Source organism: Hyperolius riggenbachi, chromosome 9 (assembly GCF_040937935.1).
Source record: "Hyperolius riggenbachi isolate aHypRig1 chromosome 9, aHypRig1.pri, whole genome shotgun sequence".
In the NCBI taxonomy this organism is placed as follows: Eukaryota; Metazoa; Chordata; class Amphibia; order Anura; family Hyperoliidae; genus Hyperolius; species Hyperolius riggenbachi.
Window position 1 is genome coordinate 242045480 of NC_090654.1, and position 20557 is coordinate 242066036.

The following is a 20557-nucleotide window of genomic DNA, read 5'->3' on the forward strand; positions in this document are numbered from 1 at the left end:
AAGCTGTTGGATAAAAAGTTATGCAATAATTGAAATTCTGCTGGGGGACAGATTAAGTTGGTAACTTGCTGCCGGCAGCTCGGCACCGAATCTCCATCTATGGGTCTCCTGGCGATGGGTTCTTATGAAATGTGATTAGGATGCAGTGGCTTGATTTGTTAAACAGGCAAGAGATGACAATGAACATCTGTTTTGATGGCCCAAATTGCCTGGTGGTTTGTGCTAAGACTTTCTCTCTTGTTACTTTGTTTGCAGAGCGGCGCAAAAGCTCAACCTGTCCTCCAAGCGCAAGAAGTACCATCCCCCTCTCCCGCACTCCAGAGAGTACTCCTCCTTCCTCACCAACTTCTGCGGCATTCTTCAGCTTTGCCCGCCGCCGGCTCCACCATGTTTGATGAGGGCTGTGACAAAAATGAAGGACAACCCTGGCATGGGAAAGGTGAGTTTTTGGTACTAAAAAAATAACAGTGGGCGGTATCTGAGGTTGCATGATTTTTTCTTTTTTTTTTTCAACAAGTTAAATGTAAATTAAGTGAAGATAACCATGAATACATGTCAAGTAAACAGATTGTTTGAACAGAGGCGCCAATACAAGAATAAAATTAGCTAAAAAATGTTTAAACTAAACCAGAGACGAAGCACCCTCATGTATTTCACCATAAATATCAGTGGGGACATTAGAGAAAACACCTACCCTGTTCTCTGTTTCATTCTTCACTGCTCAGCCTGCTTGTTAACAGCCCTGATAAAATCCCCTACTGAGCATTCAGTCTGGCTTTGCTCAGGAATCATTATAGCTGAGTTTGTCTTCTCTGATGTCTTTTCAAGCCCAAGCCTGCCCCCTGCTGGCTGTGCTTTCCTGTTCTGTACATTCACAGCATCACAGAGAGTTGTAATGAGATTGGAGGAGCTGCTAATGTAAGGGTATATTGAAAAAGTTTTTTTTTATCTATTTTTGTTAGTCATAAGAGGTTTTTAGAAATAGTGATTTCATTGTGCACACTGCCCACTAAATAATATGCTTTCCTGAAGAACTATGTTTTTTTGAAGAACTATGTTTTACATTTTTTAGTAAAAAAAAAAAAACACAAAAAAGGCACTCCAGAGCAGCGAAAATACCAGGTATAGTATTTATTTTGTAAAATCTATCGGGGTAACTGTTTATTTTGTGCCAAAGCGTTCATCTCAGGTTTCCTTTTAAAAAGGCGGTAGTGGTGGACTTGCCTCCCAAATCAGTAGAAACCAACCTGTTGATTTTGGTCCACAATTCTCTTTATTACTTACTACTGCCCCTTGCCTGTTACAGAGGCGCTTGGCTGTTACTAGGACATACTTTAGTTACTCCGATATTTGCCAGATGAAGCAGGATTACACCTACAAACGCATTGTATTGTGGAGTGTTCAAATAAAGAGAATTGTTGACCAAAATCAAGAGTTTCATGTCTACTGATAGGGGAGGTAAGTCCACCACTAACTCCCTTTTTATAGAGACTCTGAAGCGAGAATAAATCTGGCTTCAGAGCTCATAGTTAGCAGGGGCACGTGTGCCCCTGCTAAACCGCCGCATACGCGCCGCTAAACGGGGGTCCCTTCACCCCCAAACCCCCCAGGCTAGGTCGCTCCTGGAGGCAGGGCTAACGGCTGCAGCCATGCCTCCATTCGCGTCTATCAGCCGCGCATCGCCGCCTCTCCCCCGCCCCTCTCAGTGAAGGAAGACAGAGAGGGGCGGGGGAGAGGCGGAGATACGCGCTGACAGACGCGAGTGGGGCAGGGCTGCGGCGGTTAGCCCTGCCCCAACCAGGAAGCGCTCCCCCGCATTACGGAGGGGATTTGGGGGGACAGGGACCCTCGTAAAGCCGCGGGATAGCGGCGGTTTATCTATGAGGTCTGAAGCGAGATTTATTCTCGCTTCAGACTCTCTTTAAATGTTTTTAGCTAAAGTTATTCTTGTGTTGACGCTTCTGTTCAAACAGTCAGTTTATTGTGAAGTCCACCCTTCATGGAGGGGTGTTACCCCTTTTTCCTTCCTGTCTACAGAGAGTGACTTCTTATACTCAAATGTGGGGCCAGGTCTAATCTCCCCACCTGCCTTAACAGTGGTTGCCTCAGTGGTGTCCCTTGTTTGTATTCATTTATTTGCCTAAATAATTTATCTCCTATTCTCTAGCATACTACACTATTGCGGGCTCTTGGTTTCCTTTTTGTCTTTTGCACATGAATAAATGTTATTAGTTACAGTGTTGTGTTTCATACAGAAATGGTTCATGCAAGCACTTATGCTAATGCTACTGGCCAGCAGTAAGGAGGGACTGCAGTAAAATACCTTCTTGAGTAGGTTAATTAAACAGGGGTTACAGTTCGTCTGATTGGTCTTTTCCTTGTATAAGTCCTGGATATCTGTTGTGCCTGTAGATGAGATCATCGTGTGTTCATTACAAACATCTCAGCACGCCACCATACCTCAATGTGCCTATAGAGATGATTGTTTGATAGTTTGGCAGGCTGCTGACTGCTGCAAGAACAATTAGCAACCACCCCTCTTTTCTCCCCAAAAAAGAAAAAAAAAGTTTGTTCTCAGCTAAAAAAAAAATTAATTCTATTTGGATAGCTCATGTTAAAGGATACCCCAACTGAAATGTGACATAATGAGATAGACATGTGTATGTACAGTGCCTAGCACACACATAACTATGCTGTGTTCCTTTTTTTCTTTCTCTGCCTGAAAGAGATAAAAATCAGGTATGTAAGTGGCTGACTCAGTCCTGACTCAGACAGGAAGTGACTACAGTGTGACCCTCACTGATAAGAAATTCCAACTATAAAACACTTTCCTAGCAGAAAATGGCTTCTGACAGCAAGAAAGAGGTAAAAAAGGGGAATTTGTTATCAGTGAGGGTCACACTGTAGTCACTTCCTGTCTGAGTCAGGACTGAGTCAGCCACTTACATACCTGATATTTAACTCTTTCAGGCAGAGAAAGAAAAAAAAGAACACAGCATAGTTATCTGTGTGCTAGGCACTGTGCATACACATGTCTATCTCATCATGTCACATTTCAGTTGTGGTATCCTTTAAAGAGGAGCTGTCAGCCATACTATCTCAGAAAAAAAACAACAACATTTATAAGTAGATACCGGTAAATACTTTCTCCACTAACATAACATATGTATTATACTGTCCACATTTTGATTTTAGTGATTTGTCTATAGTAAAAAAAAAAATCCTTCTTAGGATTTTCTATTTTGTCTGTGTCTATCTTGAAGCCAATTCTGACATCATTTCCTCCCTTACTCTGTGTATCATTGCCCGACCACCTCCCAATCATCAGACACTCCTACCCAGGTCTGCAGTAGAAAGTGCATTGAGAAGTATTGGCCAATCAGAGAGGAACAGAGGTGTGGGAGGGGAAAACGGGAAGGAAAGAGGCTTAAGGCCCATACACACGTCGGACTTTTGCGAACGACGGGTCGTTTGAACGTCCCGTCGTTCAGTCGTCCGCACGCTAAATCGGGCGTGTGTACAGACTGTCGTTTGGGTGATAAGACTGGTCTTGAGCGATCCGCCGGGCGTAGAGTCCCGTAGAGTCCCGGTTATCCAGAACTCAACTTACCAGCATTCTCAACCAACCAGCACAAATCGCCGGCCGTACTCGCAGTGGTGAAGGCCAACTTCTTAGGCTTTTTTTGGGCTCTGCTTTTGGCTCCACCAAGGCTCATATACTTTTAGTTACTGTAATTTAACCTTGAATACAGAGTTCATGGCATGTATATAGAGTGGGTTATAGTGCCATATTAGCTAGGGATATTTTTAACATTGAGTCTCAAGCAACCAGAAAGCACACTTATTATCTAGAATCAGCCTATCCCCATTGGTGCTGGATAACCGAGACTCTATTGTACAACTATATATATAATTGTGCTATGCCTAAAGTCAATAGAAGTAGCTCTTTGCCTGATGGTCACTGTTAACACAGCTAACATAGAAGTACATAAACTATAGTCTGAAAGTCAATTTAAACTCACTCCAAAAGAGTACTTTAATATTTGTAGCTGCAGTTTGTATAGTGGTCGGCCTTGGCGCCTGCTGCTCATATTTCCAGTTATAGCCACTAATCGTGGCTATTATCATGAGCGACTATGGCAGTGACTTTGAAGCCCAAGTTACTGGCTTCGGTCAGTTCAGGAATCCTTTAAAGTGAACCGAGCACCATTTTTAGCACCCAGGGCATCTCAGTAGCACATTAAAATGCATACTAACAATGTGGCTCATTACTAAAAAAATCCATTCTACCTCTTCTTTTTTTACATTTAAATGTTTGTTAGAGGTTTGTAGTGCTCTACTTCTGTTGCCTGCCATCCTCAGAAAGATCAGACCGATAAGGCTTGCTGTAATTAGCAGTAGCAATGAGCAAGCAAAAGCTTTTATAAGCAGGGCGGGTTGGGGAGATAGTACACTGTATTTCAAACAGCTTAGAGAGTCACACTTGATTACATTCACACCTTCCCCTGCATAAATAATGGGCAGCTAGAATGGGAGGGGGGAAAGGGCAGCTTCTACAGCTATTAGAAACCAGGAGAAACTGCAGAAAATAAAAGCTGCTTGGATCCCTTCAAGTCCCTTTGAATGGCGCCACCACTTGCAATTCTGTGTCTCAGATGCTACTTGTAAGCTATAAACCTCTCCCCAATTCCCTAATAGATCCTATTTGCTTTATCGCCTTTTCATGTTGTCTGAAAGCAGCAATAATACCTACCTACATAAACTGTTGACCTAAGCATCCATATATAGATTTATACCCCCCTGCTTATGATCTCCTCCTTAGCTCTCACCCTATCTTTGCATACCCCGCACAATCCTCCTACCATTGATAAACATAATAGGTGAAATGATCCACTCTGTATATTAATGTGTCGGAAACGTCAGACAGTTCCATCCAGTTAGATAAACTCACGCTTTAAAAGCAATGAGCCAATGTAGAGCGCCTCTTTTTTCCTCTGCACCCCCCTCCCCCCCTTCTTGCCGCAGTCTCTCTGGAAGTTATTAAATTTAATGTTGGAATAGTACAAATGATGTCTGAAAGCCATTTTACGATGACACTGGCAAGCAGTTGGATTATACTCAATCTCTGACATTAATGTGCTACTTAAGGTAATTTATCATCCACTGGCATTAAAAAGACATCTTTTCACAGAGAATGGGCGAACGGCATCTTAATTTGCCATTTCCTGACTGCTTTGCAGCAGGCGAAGGAATGTATGCGTCACATTTATATATAAAGTTTTTCTTTTCCCTTTCTTTTTTTTTTCTTCCCCTCCCACCTAATGGTGTAATCTGTAGTCAGCTTTATATAGGTAACACTTAAAGGCAGATGTATTAAGTGCTTGTCATTCGCTTGGAATTCTATAAATGGAGAGAACCTTGAAGTAAATGTTAGCAAAGAGGATGCAAACAAGTTTTTTTTTTTTATGGCAGCCTCAGCAGCGCTGCAGTGTTGGGTTCTGTTTAGTTCAGCTTTTCCTACTAAAGCCCTAATTCCAGGGCGTCGCTAGCCCTATTTTGGGGGGGCACGTGCCCCCAATCTGTCCTGGGGTGCCACGGATCTCCTCCCCAGGGGTGCCCGGCACTGCCCGCTGTCCCCTCCTGGCCGCCGCTGCCTCCCTGGCCGCCGCTGCCATGATTTGTTGGAGGCCTCATGATTGCTGAATTTGTCTTGTTGGGGGCCTCATGATTTGTTGGGGGCGTCACGATTGCTGAATTTGTCATGTCGGGGGCGTCTAGATTGCTGAATTTGTCATGTCGGGGGCGTTACGATTGCTGAATTTGTCATGTCGGGGGCCTCACGATTGCTGAATTTGTCATAGCGGGAGCCTCACGATTGCTGAATTTGTCATCTCGGGGGCCTCACGATTGCTGAATTTGTCTTGTCGGGGGCCTCATGATTGCTGAATTTGTCTTGTTGGGGGTCACATGATTGCTAACTGCGAGACTATGGGAAAAGCTGAATCCTTATCATATGAGACAATAGCATTAAACCTACTTTTTTAGCTTTTTAAAACAGAAAATAAAACTGGGAGGTTCTAAAAAATTGAATACATTTTTCAGGAGTAGGATGGATGAAATTGTTTATCTTCACAGTTTATTTTCAACTTGGATTTTCCATAATGTTCATGTATGAGTTAAAACGTTTGTACAGTATTTAGTTTAAATTGCTGTTGCCACCTTGCGATAGATAAGTGACTTTTGGTTTGCAGTTTGGGCACTCGGCCTCCAAAAGGTTCGCCACCACTGTCCTAATCTAATGTCCCACCATTGCTAGGTTCATGTAAATTTGTCTCCACCCGTTACCACACCTACATTCTCGTCCATGGCCCACCCATTTTTCTATGCGGCGCGCGCATATACCTCCCCACCTGGTGCCCACAGGTGCCCCCGATCTCCAAGGACCCTAGAAACGCCCCTGCCTAATTCAATTTTTGAAACCGCAAATGGTGTTAAATTTGCATTAATTAGTGATGCAAAACATTTTTGCATATCACATCTAGCTTTCTCCTCTGGGACCATTTCTGAGGAGATGAAAATGCAATCTTATTGGAGAGGCAGATGTCAAAACACCCCTCCTCATATCCCATCATCACCCACATATAGAGGCGCCTACACTCTACTCCTTATGCTGCTAAGGCATTTTTGTATTGACCTGAGGAAGCAGACCATGGCCGCAAAACCCATTGCCAATTTTTTGAATAAATATTTTTCCAATTGAAAGGGTGTCTGTATCGTCTGGAGATGTAAGCGATTACCTCTTGTTTACACGCTATGTTTCAGGGCCCTTTCACACTGAGGCGCTGCGGTATTTTTACTACACCCAACCGCCGTGCAATGAAAGTCTATGGAGACTTTCATACTGCCATGTTGCGACATGATGCGAGGGAAGTGACGTTTTCGACGCATCTATAACGAAGGGCTAGAACTACGTTACCGCGCAGATTCTGCAGCGAGTTGTGTCAGCCCGGAAGTCATGATAGTCTATGGCGACGCGTGGATTTCTAAACAAACAGTGAGCAATGACACGGGGCCCGCATGTGCGGAAGCGTATTTTAACAATACGCTTCCGTGCACTGCCGCATAGCAAAAGCAGGAAGTGGCCACAAATGCAATAGTGCTGAAGGCCTGTTTTTGACAGTGCGTTGTGGTGCGTACTGCATTGCTGACGCCGGTTTATAGTCTGAAACTGGCCTCAACCTTTTAACATCCATATGTTTTGGGGGCCTCCATCCCACCCTTCCGTCACCCACATAAGGCAGCCAGGAAGGAGCTGGAAGGGGACAACAGCAAATCTTTTTTTGTGTGCTCAGATCATCTGATCAGCAGGACTGCCAGGGAACTGGTATTGTTTAAAGGACATCTGAGGTGAAAATAAACAGATGAGATCAACAATTGTATCTATCCTCCTTCTCCTAAAATGACTTTTTTTTAGAAATATGCCGCAGTTTAATTTTATATTTAAATCTAGTTTTTACATTTTTATTGTTTCATTGTCTCTGCTCAATGACACATGCATTGAAGTGTGCCAGAGCTCAAATCTATGAACTATTGACCCTTTTTATCTCTTTCCTGCTCTCAGAAGCCATTTACAGACAGGAAAGTGTTTTATGACTGTTATTCCTTATCAGTGAGGGTTACGCTATAGTCCGACCAAGTCTGACCCGGACAGAAACTGTCACTTGCATACCTGATATTTAACTCTTTCAAGCACAGAAAGAAAAAAAAAAGAAACACAGCACAGTCATTTGTGTGCTTGGCACTGTACATACACATGTCTATCTAATTACGTCACGTTTCCTCGGTTTTCCTTTAACCATTTAAGCCTTCTGGATGTAGAAGCTATGTCCAGTAGGCCATGTGCACGCCCGCGCGCTCCCGCCGCCAATCGCGCGCGTGCACGTGCGCTCCAGGCCGCAGATCGTTAGCCCAGGAATCAATCAATCGGGACATGGTGCCCGATGATTGATTCCTCTCCCCGGCAGAAAAAGCGACTGCTTCTCTCGGAAGCCTTGCTTTTTCTGCCTCTTACGTCCCCCTACGTCCCTCTAAGCGTACATGTTACGCTTAGAGTGACGTCATGTAAACAAACTCAAGGTTGCCATCTTGTGGCCAAAACGTAAAACTACATCTACATGTAAAAAAAATAAAAAATAATCACATATTTACATAAAAAAATTACTATTTACATCCCACCCTCCCAAAAATACCCAAATAAAATGTTTAATTAAAAAACAAAAATAAAAAAAAAACCATTACAATTAAAAAAAAAAACATAAATATTTACATAAGGGTCTAAACTTTTTAAATATCAATGTAAAGATGAATTATTTCAATTTTTTTATTATAGGCTTGTAAATAGTGATGAATGCAAAACGGAAAAAAAATGCACTTTTATTTCCAAATAAAATATTGTCGCCATACATTGTGATAGGGACATAATTTAAATGGTGCAATACCCAGGACTATTAGGCAAATACAATACGTGGGTTTTAATTATGGAGGCATGTATTATTTGAAAACTATAATGGCCGAAAACTGAGAAATAATGCATTTTTTCAGTTTTTTCTTATTCCTTCTGTTAAAATGCATTTACAGTAAAGTGGCTCTTAGCAAAATGTACCACCCAAAGAAAGCCTAATTTATGGTGGAAAAAACAAGATATAGATCAGTTCATTGTGATAAGTAGTGATAAAGTTATAGGCTAATGAATGGGAGGTGATAATTGCTCAGATGCATAAAGTGAAAACGACTGAAGGCTGAAAGGAAATAAATATGGCAGCCTCCATATACTTCTTGTTTCATGTTCCCTTTAAGTTCACATATGATTACTGTTTTTTTACCATTTGTCTAGAATCCCTCTGTAAGTCACACTTCAAAGAACAAATCATTCTGAGATGTGTTTTCATATAAGTTACTAACAGTGTTTCTAAGAAGATTACAAAATTGAAGCTACAACCGAACCATGCTTGACATTCCTAATAATCCCGTCTAAGCGACTTTTTTTTTTCCTCCTTTGATACCAAACTTACATTATTCTTCATTCTAATTGGCTGCCATTTGCCTTCCTTATGTTCAGCAGAATCAGCATTCTGCAAGACGAGAGAGAGAGAGAGAGAGAGAGAGAAAAACAATAAAAAATAAAACTAGAGGTGTGTAACGGAAGCGGCGCAGATCACCGGTGCGTTCAGCTAGACTTTAATGTGGAACGTGCGTTGTATAAAATATTCCGCTATCATAGTAACAGATTGGCATTGCCCTCTGCGGGGAGCAAAGATTCACGTCCGTCTCTGCTTAGCACGGGCCAACTGTTATTCCATGTAGTAAATATGAAACCGGGTCTCGGGTGTTTGTGAGACTCCTATTCCCAGCGCTGCGGAAGTGTTATTGAGTTACGTGGCGGAATCCGGAGGTGCCCAGCTCTCTCTCTCTCTCTCCGAAGGAGCAAGTGCAATAAAAACAGCCTGTGGCTTGGCTGGCGTGACTGCCAGCTGCGGGGGTCACGCAAGCAAATAAACAGTTTGCTCGCAATATCTTTCGTAAACCAATTTTGTAAGGGTTATGCAGATCTGTCAGTTTAAATTACATGGAAAGTGACATATTGGCAGCGAGCATCAGACATTCCCTAATTAGATTGAAGCTGCAGCAAAGTAATGAAGGATGCTCATTGGGGGAATGGGATATACGAGTGTAAGACGGCTTTTTACAGTGCGGTGAATCAGAGGCTGCACTAAAGCTGGGATCCAGGCATACAGCTAAGTACACGGCTGAGATACAGTATAAGACGCTGTCTTAGCTGGCCATAGGGAGTCTTAATGCTGTTCAGCCAGTTCTGTGATTTAGATAGCCGAGCCGCACAGCAGAGATCATGTTTTTAACTCAGTGGCCTCTTTTTGCATTCTCTGCAGTTACTCAGCACAGCCTGGGCACAAATCTCTGTCTGCTGATTGGACGGTGAAGAGCTGTAGCACATGAGTCATCATTCTGCTTCGTAATGGGTAGGATGGAGGCAACCAATGTGTGTTCTATTTTAGTATTTTACAATACAAATAAAAAATTATATAATAAAAAGAGAAGTAATTGCTTACCTCTCCAGAAGATATAGACACCAGTCCAACTGGAAAAAAGTTTTTATTCAAAAAGCAATCTGACAACGTGTTTCACGGATCATGGCCTGCTTCCACCGGTCAATACAAAATGCCTTGATAGCATAGGAGATAGAGTGTAGGCGTCTCTAATCTAATCTACACTCTATCCCCTATGCTATCAAGGCATTTTGCATTGACCTGAGGAAGCGGGCCATGGCCCGTGAAATGCGTTGTCAGATTGCTTTTTGAATGAAAACTTTTTTCCAGTTGAACTGGTGTCTATATCTTCTGGTAAGGTAAACAATTACCTCTCTTTTTATTATATATTTTTTTATTTGTATTATAAAATACTAAAATAGAACACACATTGGTCTCCTCCATGCTACCCACTACCTGTCAGACCTCCTTTGGAGGTAATAGCTTTGCAGTTTTTTACTGGAAAGTCTATCGTACTACAGGAGAGCGACCATCCAGCATCCAGCAGGACCTGGAGTACCGAGCAGGGATGGTTAATACCCTGCAGGTCTATATGGTGGTTGCAGGAACTGCAACCCACCTTTGTGAGTATAAATCTATATAAGTTTATCCTCCCTATACCTGACGATACTGCACCATTGGGCTCCTGATCTCTCCCTACTTCTCACCTAGGTATTCTTGGGCCTTACAAGAATCACCGAAGAAAAAAACCCTATATCACTCTGCTTCCACCTCCTGTAATCCAGCTACAATAGTAAATGGACAATGGTAGTTCACCATCACAGTCTGAATGCTGCTCAGCTGAGTATTACAATAAACTTTATAAAGGCAGAACTTAATTTTAACTGTATTTAATATGGCTTGAAAAGGCACCCGGAATCAAAAACAAAAACTGGTCTCTGGTTCATATCTTGGCCAATACGCTACCTGCATTGAGTTTGTATGATATCCCTGTGTTTGTGTGGAAATCCAATCGCCTGTCTTTCCCAGTGGTTCAGTCAGCTGTTGCTCGCTCAGTCACACCTGTAGGGTGTCACCTTGGAGACGTATTTGTAAAGTCCATCATCCCTGGTGGGAGATGCTGAAGAAGAGTGGCTATTGGACCATTTGGCTCTGTCCTTCATGAGGGAAATAAGACCAACTCTGTGACTGACACAGAGAGCAGCCGTGACACAGCTGACATAAAACATGGATATGAATAACATTTGGTTTTTTTTTGACACTTTTGAGAATGTTTTTTTTTTTTTTTAGATGTAACTGAGTTGCAAACATCAGTACAGTGAATACAGAGCCAAGACACCAAATGTTTGTCTTAGTCGTAGGGCCACTTTAAATCCTTTATACCTGGGGGAAAATAATGGTCCGGCAGGCCCAGGCGGTCACGCAGTTAAAAGCAGCCGTGAAAGCTTCCGATTTTTCTTCCCTTGAAAGCTCTTGTTAGCCTAATGCAAGTGACCTTGGAGCATTGTGGGTGCCATTTCAGAGTTACATTACCTGGCGAGTCTGTGCTTCCTGCAGACATCTGAAAAGCCAATATTACCGAGATGGGCAGAGAATGGCGTGTGTTTGGTGATGCTGCGAACGTTCGGTGGGATTGGAGGCGACCGGCTGGCCAGCTGATGGAAACGGTGATGAGTAAAGGTCGGGATCAATACAGAATCCCTTTTCTCCTTGTCTGTGTGGCGGTAATCTAATAATAGGCGTGAGAGCAAAGAAAGGCGAGGAGATGGGACCATTTATCTGTCGGGCGTTAGCATTATTCCACTTAGAATGGTGCAATTATGTTCATAATATCTTCAGAAAAAATAGACTGTCTGGACGGTTGGAGTGCCTTGCAGTATTTGCGACAATGACTCCTGATGTGCTTAGTGTTACTGTATGCCATATACGGATCAGCCAAAACATTAAAACACCACAATATGGCGCGCGTTTATACAAAATGTTTGTTTTTAACTGAGCGCTGTTGCCATGGCTGCAAAGAAGTGCAATGTGAGTTTGCTGTCAGCAGGGCCGGTTTAACCCCCGATGGGACCCCGGGGTAAAGGTAATCCTGGGTCCCCCCCTCTACCAGAAAAATTACAGCCACTGGCCAGATGATAAGACCCCTGCGCCCCCTCCCGCCTCCCTTTGCGGGCAGAACCCCAACCTCCCTGCTAATTGATCTGCGGTAACAAATATACCCTCTAGCGGGGCCCCAGCACGAGAGCAGCATGTGTACTTTACCTGTCTCGGCTGCTGTGCTGGAGCCACTTGCCTGTCTTCATTCTACTTCCTGTGTGACTTGGCGCATAATAACATGTGTAACATCGCTGGGTCACACAGGAAGTAGGATGAAGACGGGCAAGCGGCTCCAGCACAGCAGCCGAGACAGGCAAAGTACAAATGCTGCTCTCGTGCTGGGGCCCCGCTAGAGGGTATATTTGTTAGCGCAGATCAATTAGCAGGGAGGTCGGGGTTCTGCCCGCGTGGGTGAAGGGGGCGGCAGTGTGACCACACTAATGTTGAGGCAGGAGGAAGCTGAGGCCCCAGCAGTGCTCGGGGCTCTGGGTCAATTGCCCCCCTTGCCTTAATGGAAGCGCCGGCCCTGACTGTCAGTTTGGGTAATTCTTCTCTGGCTGCAAAGCGAACATGCTAAAAAGGGTGACCGGAAATTTGGGCGTCTCAAATATCCTCTGGTAGTAGAATGTCGGTAAATGTATCAATATTCTACGATTTTGCAGTGCACATTCCAATAGTAAAATATCAGTAAAGGATACCCATATTTAAGTATAGCTAAACCTAATGCTATTCTCACATAGAACTCTCCCTCTACCGATGTCTAACCCTAACCACCCCTCCCCCTGATGCCTAACCATAACCATTCCCCCCTCCCCCATTACCTAATCCTAACCACCCCTCTCCCCTTCAATGCCTATCCCTACTCTTCCCCCCGACTCCATGCCTAACCCTAACCAACCTCACCTACTCAGGTGCTTAACTTTAAAAAACATTCACCCACCTTCAGGGGCCTAACTAGGCCCCAGCGGGCCCCCCCTGCAAAAATTCTGAGCGGGCCCCCCGGGCCCGCTCAGGGCCGTTTTGGGGGGCTGGAGGGGTCACTGCATGAGGGGAAAGCCATGCCCACAGTCGGCAGGGAGGGGGGGAAGGTCCCCCCCTGCCTCACCTCGGGGCTCTCGCCTCTGCGCTCCCCTCCAGCTTAATAAGTGTGCGGGCAGCGGCTGATACATACCTTCCTTCCCTCTTCCGTGCGGTCCAGCGTGCGTTCCTCACTCTAGTCTCTGACGCGACTTCCTGTATAACACGGAAGAGGGAAGGAAGGTATGTATCAGCCGCTGCCCGCACACTTATTAAGCTGAAGGGGAGCACAGAGGTTAGAGCCCCGAGGTGAGGGAGGGGGGGGGGGGACAGGGGTCGCATCCCCTATTGATAAGCCAGGGCCCACCTCCCCACAATGCCTAACCTTAAAATCCACCCCAACCTAGCCCAACTTTAACCATCCTCTCCCACACAGCAATCCCACCACAAAAAAAACACAAAAATGTCAGGTGTTGCTGACGTTAGCTGCTTATACTAATATGATTTACTAAGGAAAATTTGGGTGCATAGCAGGGCACGGGGGTGCCTATGGCGGCACCCAATCTTCATGATTGCAATTTCTAATAAATCACAAGGTGGCCTTGCTTTTGACAAATTACGTCCGATCCACAAAAGGGAAGCACAATAGACACAAAAAGGGAACAAGAAGCACAGACTGGGTTGTATGTAATTAATTAGGGGCACAGTGATAGGTGAATGCACCCTTTCCAACTTACATACAAATCCAACTTAAAGGACCACTCCAGCGAAAAAAGTAAGCAGTTAAAATCTGACAGTACCGACAGGGTTTTGGACTAGTTCATCTCCTCATGAGGGAGGCTTTTCTTTGATTTCAGAAGCATTTTCTGAATGGCAGTTTTACTTCCAAAATCGTTAGATACCAGTCAGCCTCCCTACACACTTGCACACTCTTTTGTCAGTTTGACTTAGCAACTGCCGTTCAGGAAATGCTATTGAAAACAAAAGAAAACCCTGAGAATCCCCCATGAGGAGATGGACTAGTCCAAAACCTGTACATTCTGTCAGATTTTAACTGCTTACTTTTTTTTGCTGTCGTGGCCCTTTAAGAGTAAACCTACACCCTCTATCCCAATGTAACCTTGAGACTGCCTGTATCTGTTTCTGTCAATAACAATAAATGGCCTTAAAATAAATGGGCATTTTTTTATTTCACAACGGAAATGGGTACTTTTTCACATTCATTTCGAGTGATAGTTTTGCTTCAAACGCACACTTAGTGAACACATACTGAATGAAACCGACAGCCCTCTCCGGCGCACAAAGCCCGGAGAAGATTGGTTTTAATTAGCCATTTTCAACGCTGACTGCGAATGATTTCGAACTGGAATATTTCAAGGTTAAAAAAAAAAAAGCATTTTGAGTAGCGGAAAAAGGGGTGACCCAGAAGAGCTTCACGCAGCTTTCACAGACGCTCAGCCTTGAATCTGTCACCCACAATGCACAGAGAGTTTTGAAGCAGCAATTTCATTTATTTTAAGGCTCACTTAGTTGCTAGGACTGCCTTCTCCAATTCATATCACCGCGGCGACCGGGAAGAGAGCATTGTACTCTATTAGGCAGTCTGTTCGGCTGTGGCGTCGCTCCCCGAACAACTAATGCGACTTTTTATGAAAGCTTTTATAATGTGCCGCTGATGGAGGGGGAAAAAAAGCCTTATTAGACGCGCCGTCTAAATCGTTATTCTTCTAGACGCAGAAATAAGCACTGATCTATTTTTTTCCCCTCTGAGTGTGTTTTTATTGCTATTATTGTGTTCACAAATGGCTGTTGCACAGTGCGGTGAGGAAGCTGCCCATTTTCTTAGGAAGCAACAAGGGGTTGGTGTTGTTTATTTTTCCAAATAAGGACGAGCTATGCTGAAAAACATTATAACGATGAACTACACCATCCAGGGCAACCAATCAGATTTCAGTGCAATCAGTTCTGTGGAGGGAATGACAAGGGGGCGCTGACTTGTTGCTGTGGTATATGGCAGTTTACAGCTATGTTTTGCCTTACTGAAACTGTTTTAGGAAAAATACACGCACATTAGAGTGCTACAGAAGCCTCCATCTTTAGCTTCATGTGTGTATCTATAGGACCTCTCAACTTTTTGAGATAAGAAATAGGGAGACTTTAAGACACACCCCATGCCACACCCCTGCCACACCCTTTATCACACCCCTGCCATACCGCTAGTCACTGATACCAGAAAGAACTGAGAAGCAAAATACACAGTTTTTTAATTCAGACCACGCCGGTCCTCTCTATTATCGTGGCCAGCACTACCATAGAGGCAAAGGGGGCAATTGCCTTTGGGCCCCAGAGCCTGTAGGGGCCCCTAAGGTGTCTCCCCCCAACTTAACTGTTGTTCCCCGGTGCCCCTGCAGAGTCTTCAGGTGAGCCAGGTGGTGTCAGCCCCTGCCTTAGGGTCCTCGGGTGAAAATTTGGCTGCAACAAATGGTCCCTACTGCCGATCTTTGATTGGGGGGAGGGGTATATTGGGTGGCCCCGGGGTTAATTTTGCCCGGGGGCCCTATTGTTACTATAACCGGCCATGTCTATTATTATTAGTTCTCTTTCATTTTGACATTTAAAAACAAGAACAATATCAATTTAGGTGATAGAAATAACATTTAGAGTAGATAAAACACATTTTTCAATAGAAAAATACATATATTTACATAGGCCTGTGCAATGGCGTAACTACAAATTATAATGCCCCACGGCAAAACTTTGATGGGGTATCCCAAATTTTCCCTTGCCTACTCCTGTTGACCCTCAAAGCCTGGGTGCCCATCTTGCAAGGGTCATAAAAGAAGTGTGGATATCATAGTTATCCCATTCATAATAAGTGTAGCCACAAAAGCACCTGATCTGAGGGATGGACCCCTTTATCGGAGGGAGTAAAGTAGTAGTTTGGAACCCCTTACAGCTATAGTACCCCATGCAGTTGCAAGGGCTGCTCCCATGTAGTTACGCCCCTAGATTCTGGTACATGAGTCCTTAAAGAGGGACATAATGAGGGGGAGAGGGATTTAGTTCTCAAAAATGGACTATCCCTCTGAAAAAGGGAAGGATGGGAGCTGTGGAGCACCCCTGTAACCACAGGCGGCCTAGAGCAGTCTGTGCCCTTGCTTAGAGAATGTCCTTCAATTCCTGTCCTCACAGAAGTGCACATATCTGCCAAAAAAATAAAACCAAAACAGGCACAACCACAAATTAAAGCATTTGTGTATTGTAAGGAAGAGTTAGCACCCCCATGAAGTTTGTATTGCCATTCTTCAGTTCCTTTTACTGAGACCACTAGTTATATCTTTTACCACTTAATGACAGCTGAATGTTTATGTGTGTATTTGTGGAAAGTACACCATCAGTTTGTTACTAAATGAGGCACATATGGTATCATTTGTAACCGAGACGACTTGTAGAATACATTTTGTTGTGTTTTAAAGCTTGGACACGCATCACCTAAAAAATAGGTAAGGACAAACTCAATCCAACATAAAACAAAAGTCATTTTCTAAATTATAATCAAATGTGGAAAAGTTTTAGCAAAACTACAAGAGACATATGTAGTAACATTTTAACCGTGATAAGTAGTAGAATAGAGTTGAGAAAGTTTTAGGGTTGAGGCCCATTTCTTGTGTATTGTTTTTAGTTGCAAACTGAATCAAAGGCAATTAAATTTTTGCATATGCTGCACCAAAATAAAGTAAAATTAAAACAAAGTGACAGAATATGAAAGAAACAATATATATGTTACCTTTGAAACTTGGCTTTTTAAATATGTATGTGTAAAGAGAGCAAAAGAGGACCCAGGAGTGGCACTCCCTATTACATGAGCAGGGTTGTGTGAGTGAATAAAAAAAGCACTAAAATCTCACCATACCATCTGTGGTCGCCTCTGTCAATTGCTGGGACGTGTGCTCTACGGTGTTGAAAAGAAAAAAGCACCAATACGACATGTAACTGTAGAAAAAGAAAGATAAATTCCGGGCACCTTCCGTCCAGTGTTATTTATTGTAGTGACAGACATCCATGTGGATACCACAAACAATGACTACCTCATCCTGGTGATGTTCAAAGGTGATGGTCCGGTGGAGGTGGGGAAGCCAGGGCACAGGGTGGGACAGGCGACGGCCGTTTCGCGTCTATACAGACGCTTGGTCACGCTGCGTACCACTTTTATTTTTTCTTTAACCCTGGCTCCCACCTCTTTATTGGCTTTTGTGGAGGCTGCAGCATTTGAAAAGAAGTTGGTCAAGTCTTCTCTTCCTACCGCAACTTTATCACTCACACATAATAATTGATCAATATCGATTGAATCGATCTCATTATCGCTTGTAGATAGCTCATTGATTTCTTCCGCCGCTGTCTCAGCCTGCGAGAGCATTATAGGGGTGCTCTACTCTAAGAAACAAGAAAGCAATGTTCGTGTAAAGAGAGCAAAAGAGGACCCAGGAGTGGCACTCCCTATTACATGAGCAGGGTTGTGTGAGTGAATAAAAAAGCACTAAAATCTCACCATACCATCTGTGGTCGCCTCTGTCAATTGCTGGGACGTGTGCTCTACGGTGTTGAAAAGAAAAAAGCACCAATACGACATGTAACTGTAGAAAAAGAAAGATAAATTCCGGGCACCTTCCGTCCAGTGTTATTTATTGTAACAAGTAGTGACAGACATCCATGTGGATACCACAAACAATGACTACCTCATCCTGGTAATGTTCAAAGGTGATGGTCCGGTGGAGGTGGGGAAGCCAGGGCACAGGGTGGGACAGGCGACGGCCGTTTCGCGTCTATACAGACGCTTGGTCACGCTGCGTACCAAAAGTGGTACGCAGCGTGACCAAGCGTCTGTATAGACGCGAAACGGCCGTACCAAAAGTGGTACGCAGCGTGACCAAGCGTCTGTATAGACGCGAAACGGTCGTCGCCTGTCCCACCCTGTGCCCTGGCTTCCCCACCTCCACCGGACCATCACCTTTGAACATCACCAGGATGAGGTAGTCATTGTTTGTGGTATCCACATGGATGTCTGTCACTACTTGCTACAATAAATAACACTGGACGGAAGGTGCCCGGAATTTATCTTTCTTTTTCTACAGTTACATGTCGTTTTTAAATATGTATGCCATGAGGGTATATTACTATTATTTTTGCAAATAAGGTCTCATAATCATCAATAGTGTACAATGAGAAAACAAAAACGAAATACAGAAAAAAGACACCATTATTTACAAATGCAATATTGTCACCATACATTGTGCTAGGAACATAGTCTAAATGTTGTTATAACCAGGATGAATAAGCAAATAAAATTAGTGGGTTTAACTTATAGTTAGCACTGTTTATTGTAATGCTATAATGGATGTAAATGGAGAAATAGTGTGTTTCTCAGTTTTTTTTTCTTTACGTTTCCCTTTAAAATGCATTGAAAATAAGGTAATTACTAAACCAAATTATCACACACACTGAAAAAAAAACAATATAGATCATTTAGGTGTGATTAGTAGTAATAAAGTTATTGGGGAATGAACGGGAGCAGTGCTGATATGTGAAAATTAATTTGGTCCTGAAGTGGTTAAAAGAAAAGGAGAGGTCGTAAGCGTAGAGAAAACCCCTTCAGCAGGGCATACAGACAACAGCATAAACTCAAAAAAGTTCCAATCCCTTTCCACATGATCAGAAACGAGGTAAAATGATTTCCTGGAGTTTGGCTGAGAGGAAGCTGTACACAGGAGCGTCAGAGCACTGCCCGTGTACCTTCTGACAGAGGCTGCCGGAATTGCCATAGCCTGAGCAGAAGCTGTTAATAGGGTTCATTGAACTCTATTAGGACAAGCTATAAAGGTGTATGCCCGTGTTTCCAAGCAAGATGCCAAGCTACAGAATAGGGCATGCTCTAATCAGCCACTGCATGCAGCATTCAGAAACACAGGTGTATTCCATTGTAACATTACATAATGGGGTTGAATGAACCCTATTAACAGTTGCTGCTCAGGATGCAGCGAGCGCAGCCTCTGTCAAAAGATGTATGGGTGCTATTACAGTGCTTATGTACAGCATCCATTAAAGTGACCCTGAAATAAGCTGGAGCAATATCATCTCTTCTGGCTTTGGCCTTATAATCTGGGCGTTTTATGATAAGGATATACTCACTGGTTATGTTCAATAAAAATTCTGTATGTTCATTTTCAACAGGTCCAAATATTAGAGCACATTTAAAGGGAACCTGAAGTGAAAGGAAACTATTATTCTCTAATAAAAAAAAATGCCAGTTACATGACTTCTTTGGTGATGCACTGCCTCTAATACTTTAAGTCACTGGTCCTGAATTGGCAAGAACAGTTTTTTATGTGGCTCATTCTAAAGAAGTCTCTTTTGGAAAATTAAATGATGCGATGCAGGATCCGTTCTCAAATATGAGAGAGTGGGTGTTCCCTGGCTAGGATCCGCCTTTTCACCCCGCCTTCTCACCTTACAGAACAACTCTTTATAAACAGTACTGTAGCTACAGCAGATCTCATTATGAGGTTCTGCTGAGCTGCAGTGCTGGCCGCAAACAGAGGTGGGCTGGGTCAGGTCCTGATAGATGGGTGATGATGAAATAGGGGGAGAAGACTCTGTAGTAAAATCATACTGTCCTCTTAAAAGGAAATGGCATTATAAAAGACGTACAAGAAAGTCGTTTTAATACATTTATTGCAAAAAGTACACATGTGCAATGCACAAAACATTGTGCATCTCCAGTTAATGCAAACTTGATGTCATATCATTTTAAAGCAATAGAAGGCCTCACTAGAACTGAAAGCTTTATACATATGTACACCAACTATGGCCTGTTAGTGATTGGGACGGGATCCCTCGCTCGAGGCCGAATCTGTACAGGTGTGTTACTAGCCTGCAGGCTTTCGATTTGTTCTGTTGCTATGTACATTGGCTGACAACACTGTGCACAATGGAGTAAGAGAGTATGATGTGGAGTGAGTGAGAACTATGTGGCTGATTGCTCGCAGAGGCATGGAGGGGGAGCAGGGGCTGCTATACACACAATAGATTTTTGGCAGAGGCAGCCCCAACCAGCCACCTTGGCCCGAGAACCATCTAGCCAGTGTACAAGGCTTACAGTTAAGTTCTCAAATTCAATCTGAACTGGTTGGGCTGTAGTTGGCGCTGCCACTATGACTCAATTACACTGATGGTTTCCCAGAGTCACACTTACGCCCTAAAATACTCTCTTGTGCAATCGCCATTAATACCAGTGTTCCTGTATGAACTGGAGGTGTTGGAGGATAAATGCTACATATAAAGTGTCAACTGATAGCTTGAAAAACTGTATACAAATGCTGTAT

At 43.5% G+C, this 20557-nt stretch overlaps 1 protein-coding gene across 3 annotated transcripts in view; it reads left to right on the forward strand.

Annotated features, from left to right (window-relative positions):
• KIF26A (kinesin family member 26A) overlaps window positions 1–20557 on the forward strand; it is a 244091-nt gene that overhangs the window by 178946 nt on the left and 44588 nt on the right. For all 3 annotated transcript variants that reach the window (XM_068254227.1, XM_068254229.1, XM_068254228.1), the window contains exon 5: window positions 256–439. In XM_068254227.1, the coding sequence (XP_068110328.1) occupies window positions 256–439 (184 nt within the window). The remainder of the gene's footprint in view (window positions 1–255; window positions 440–20557) is intronic.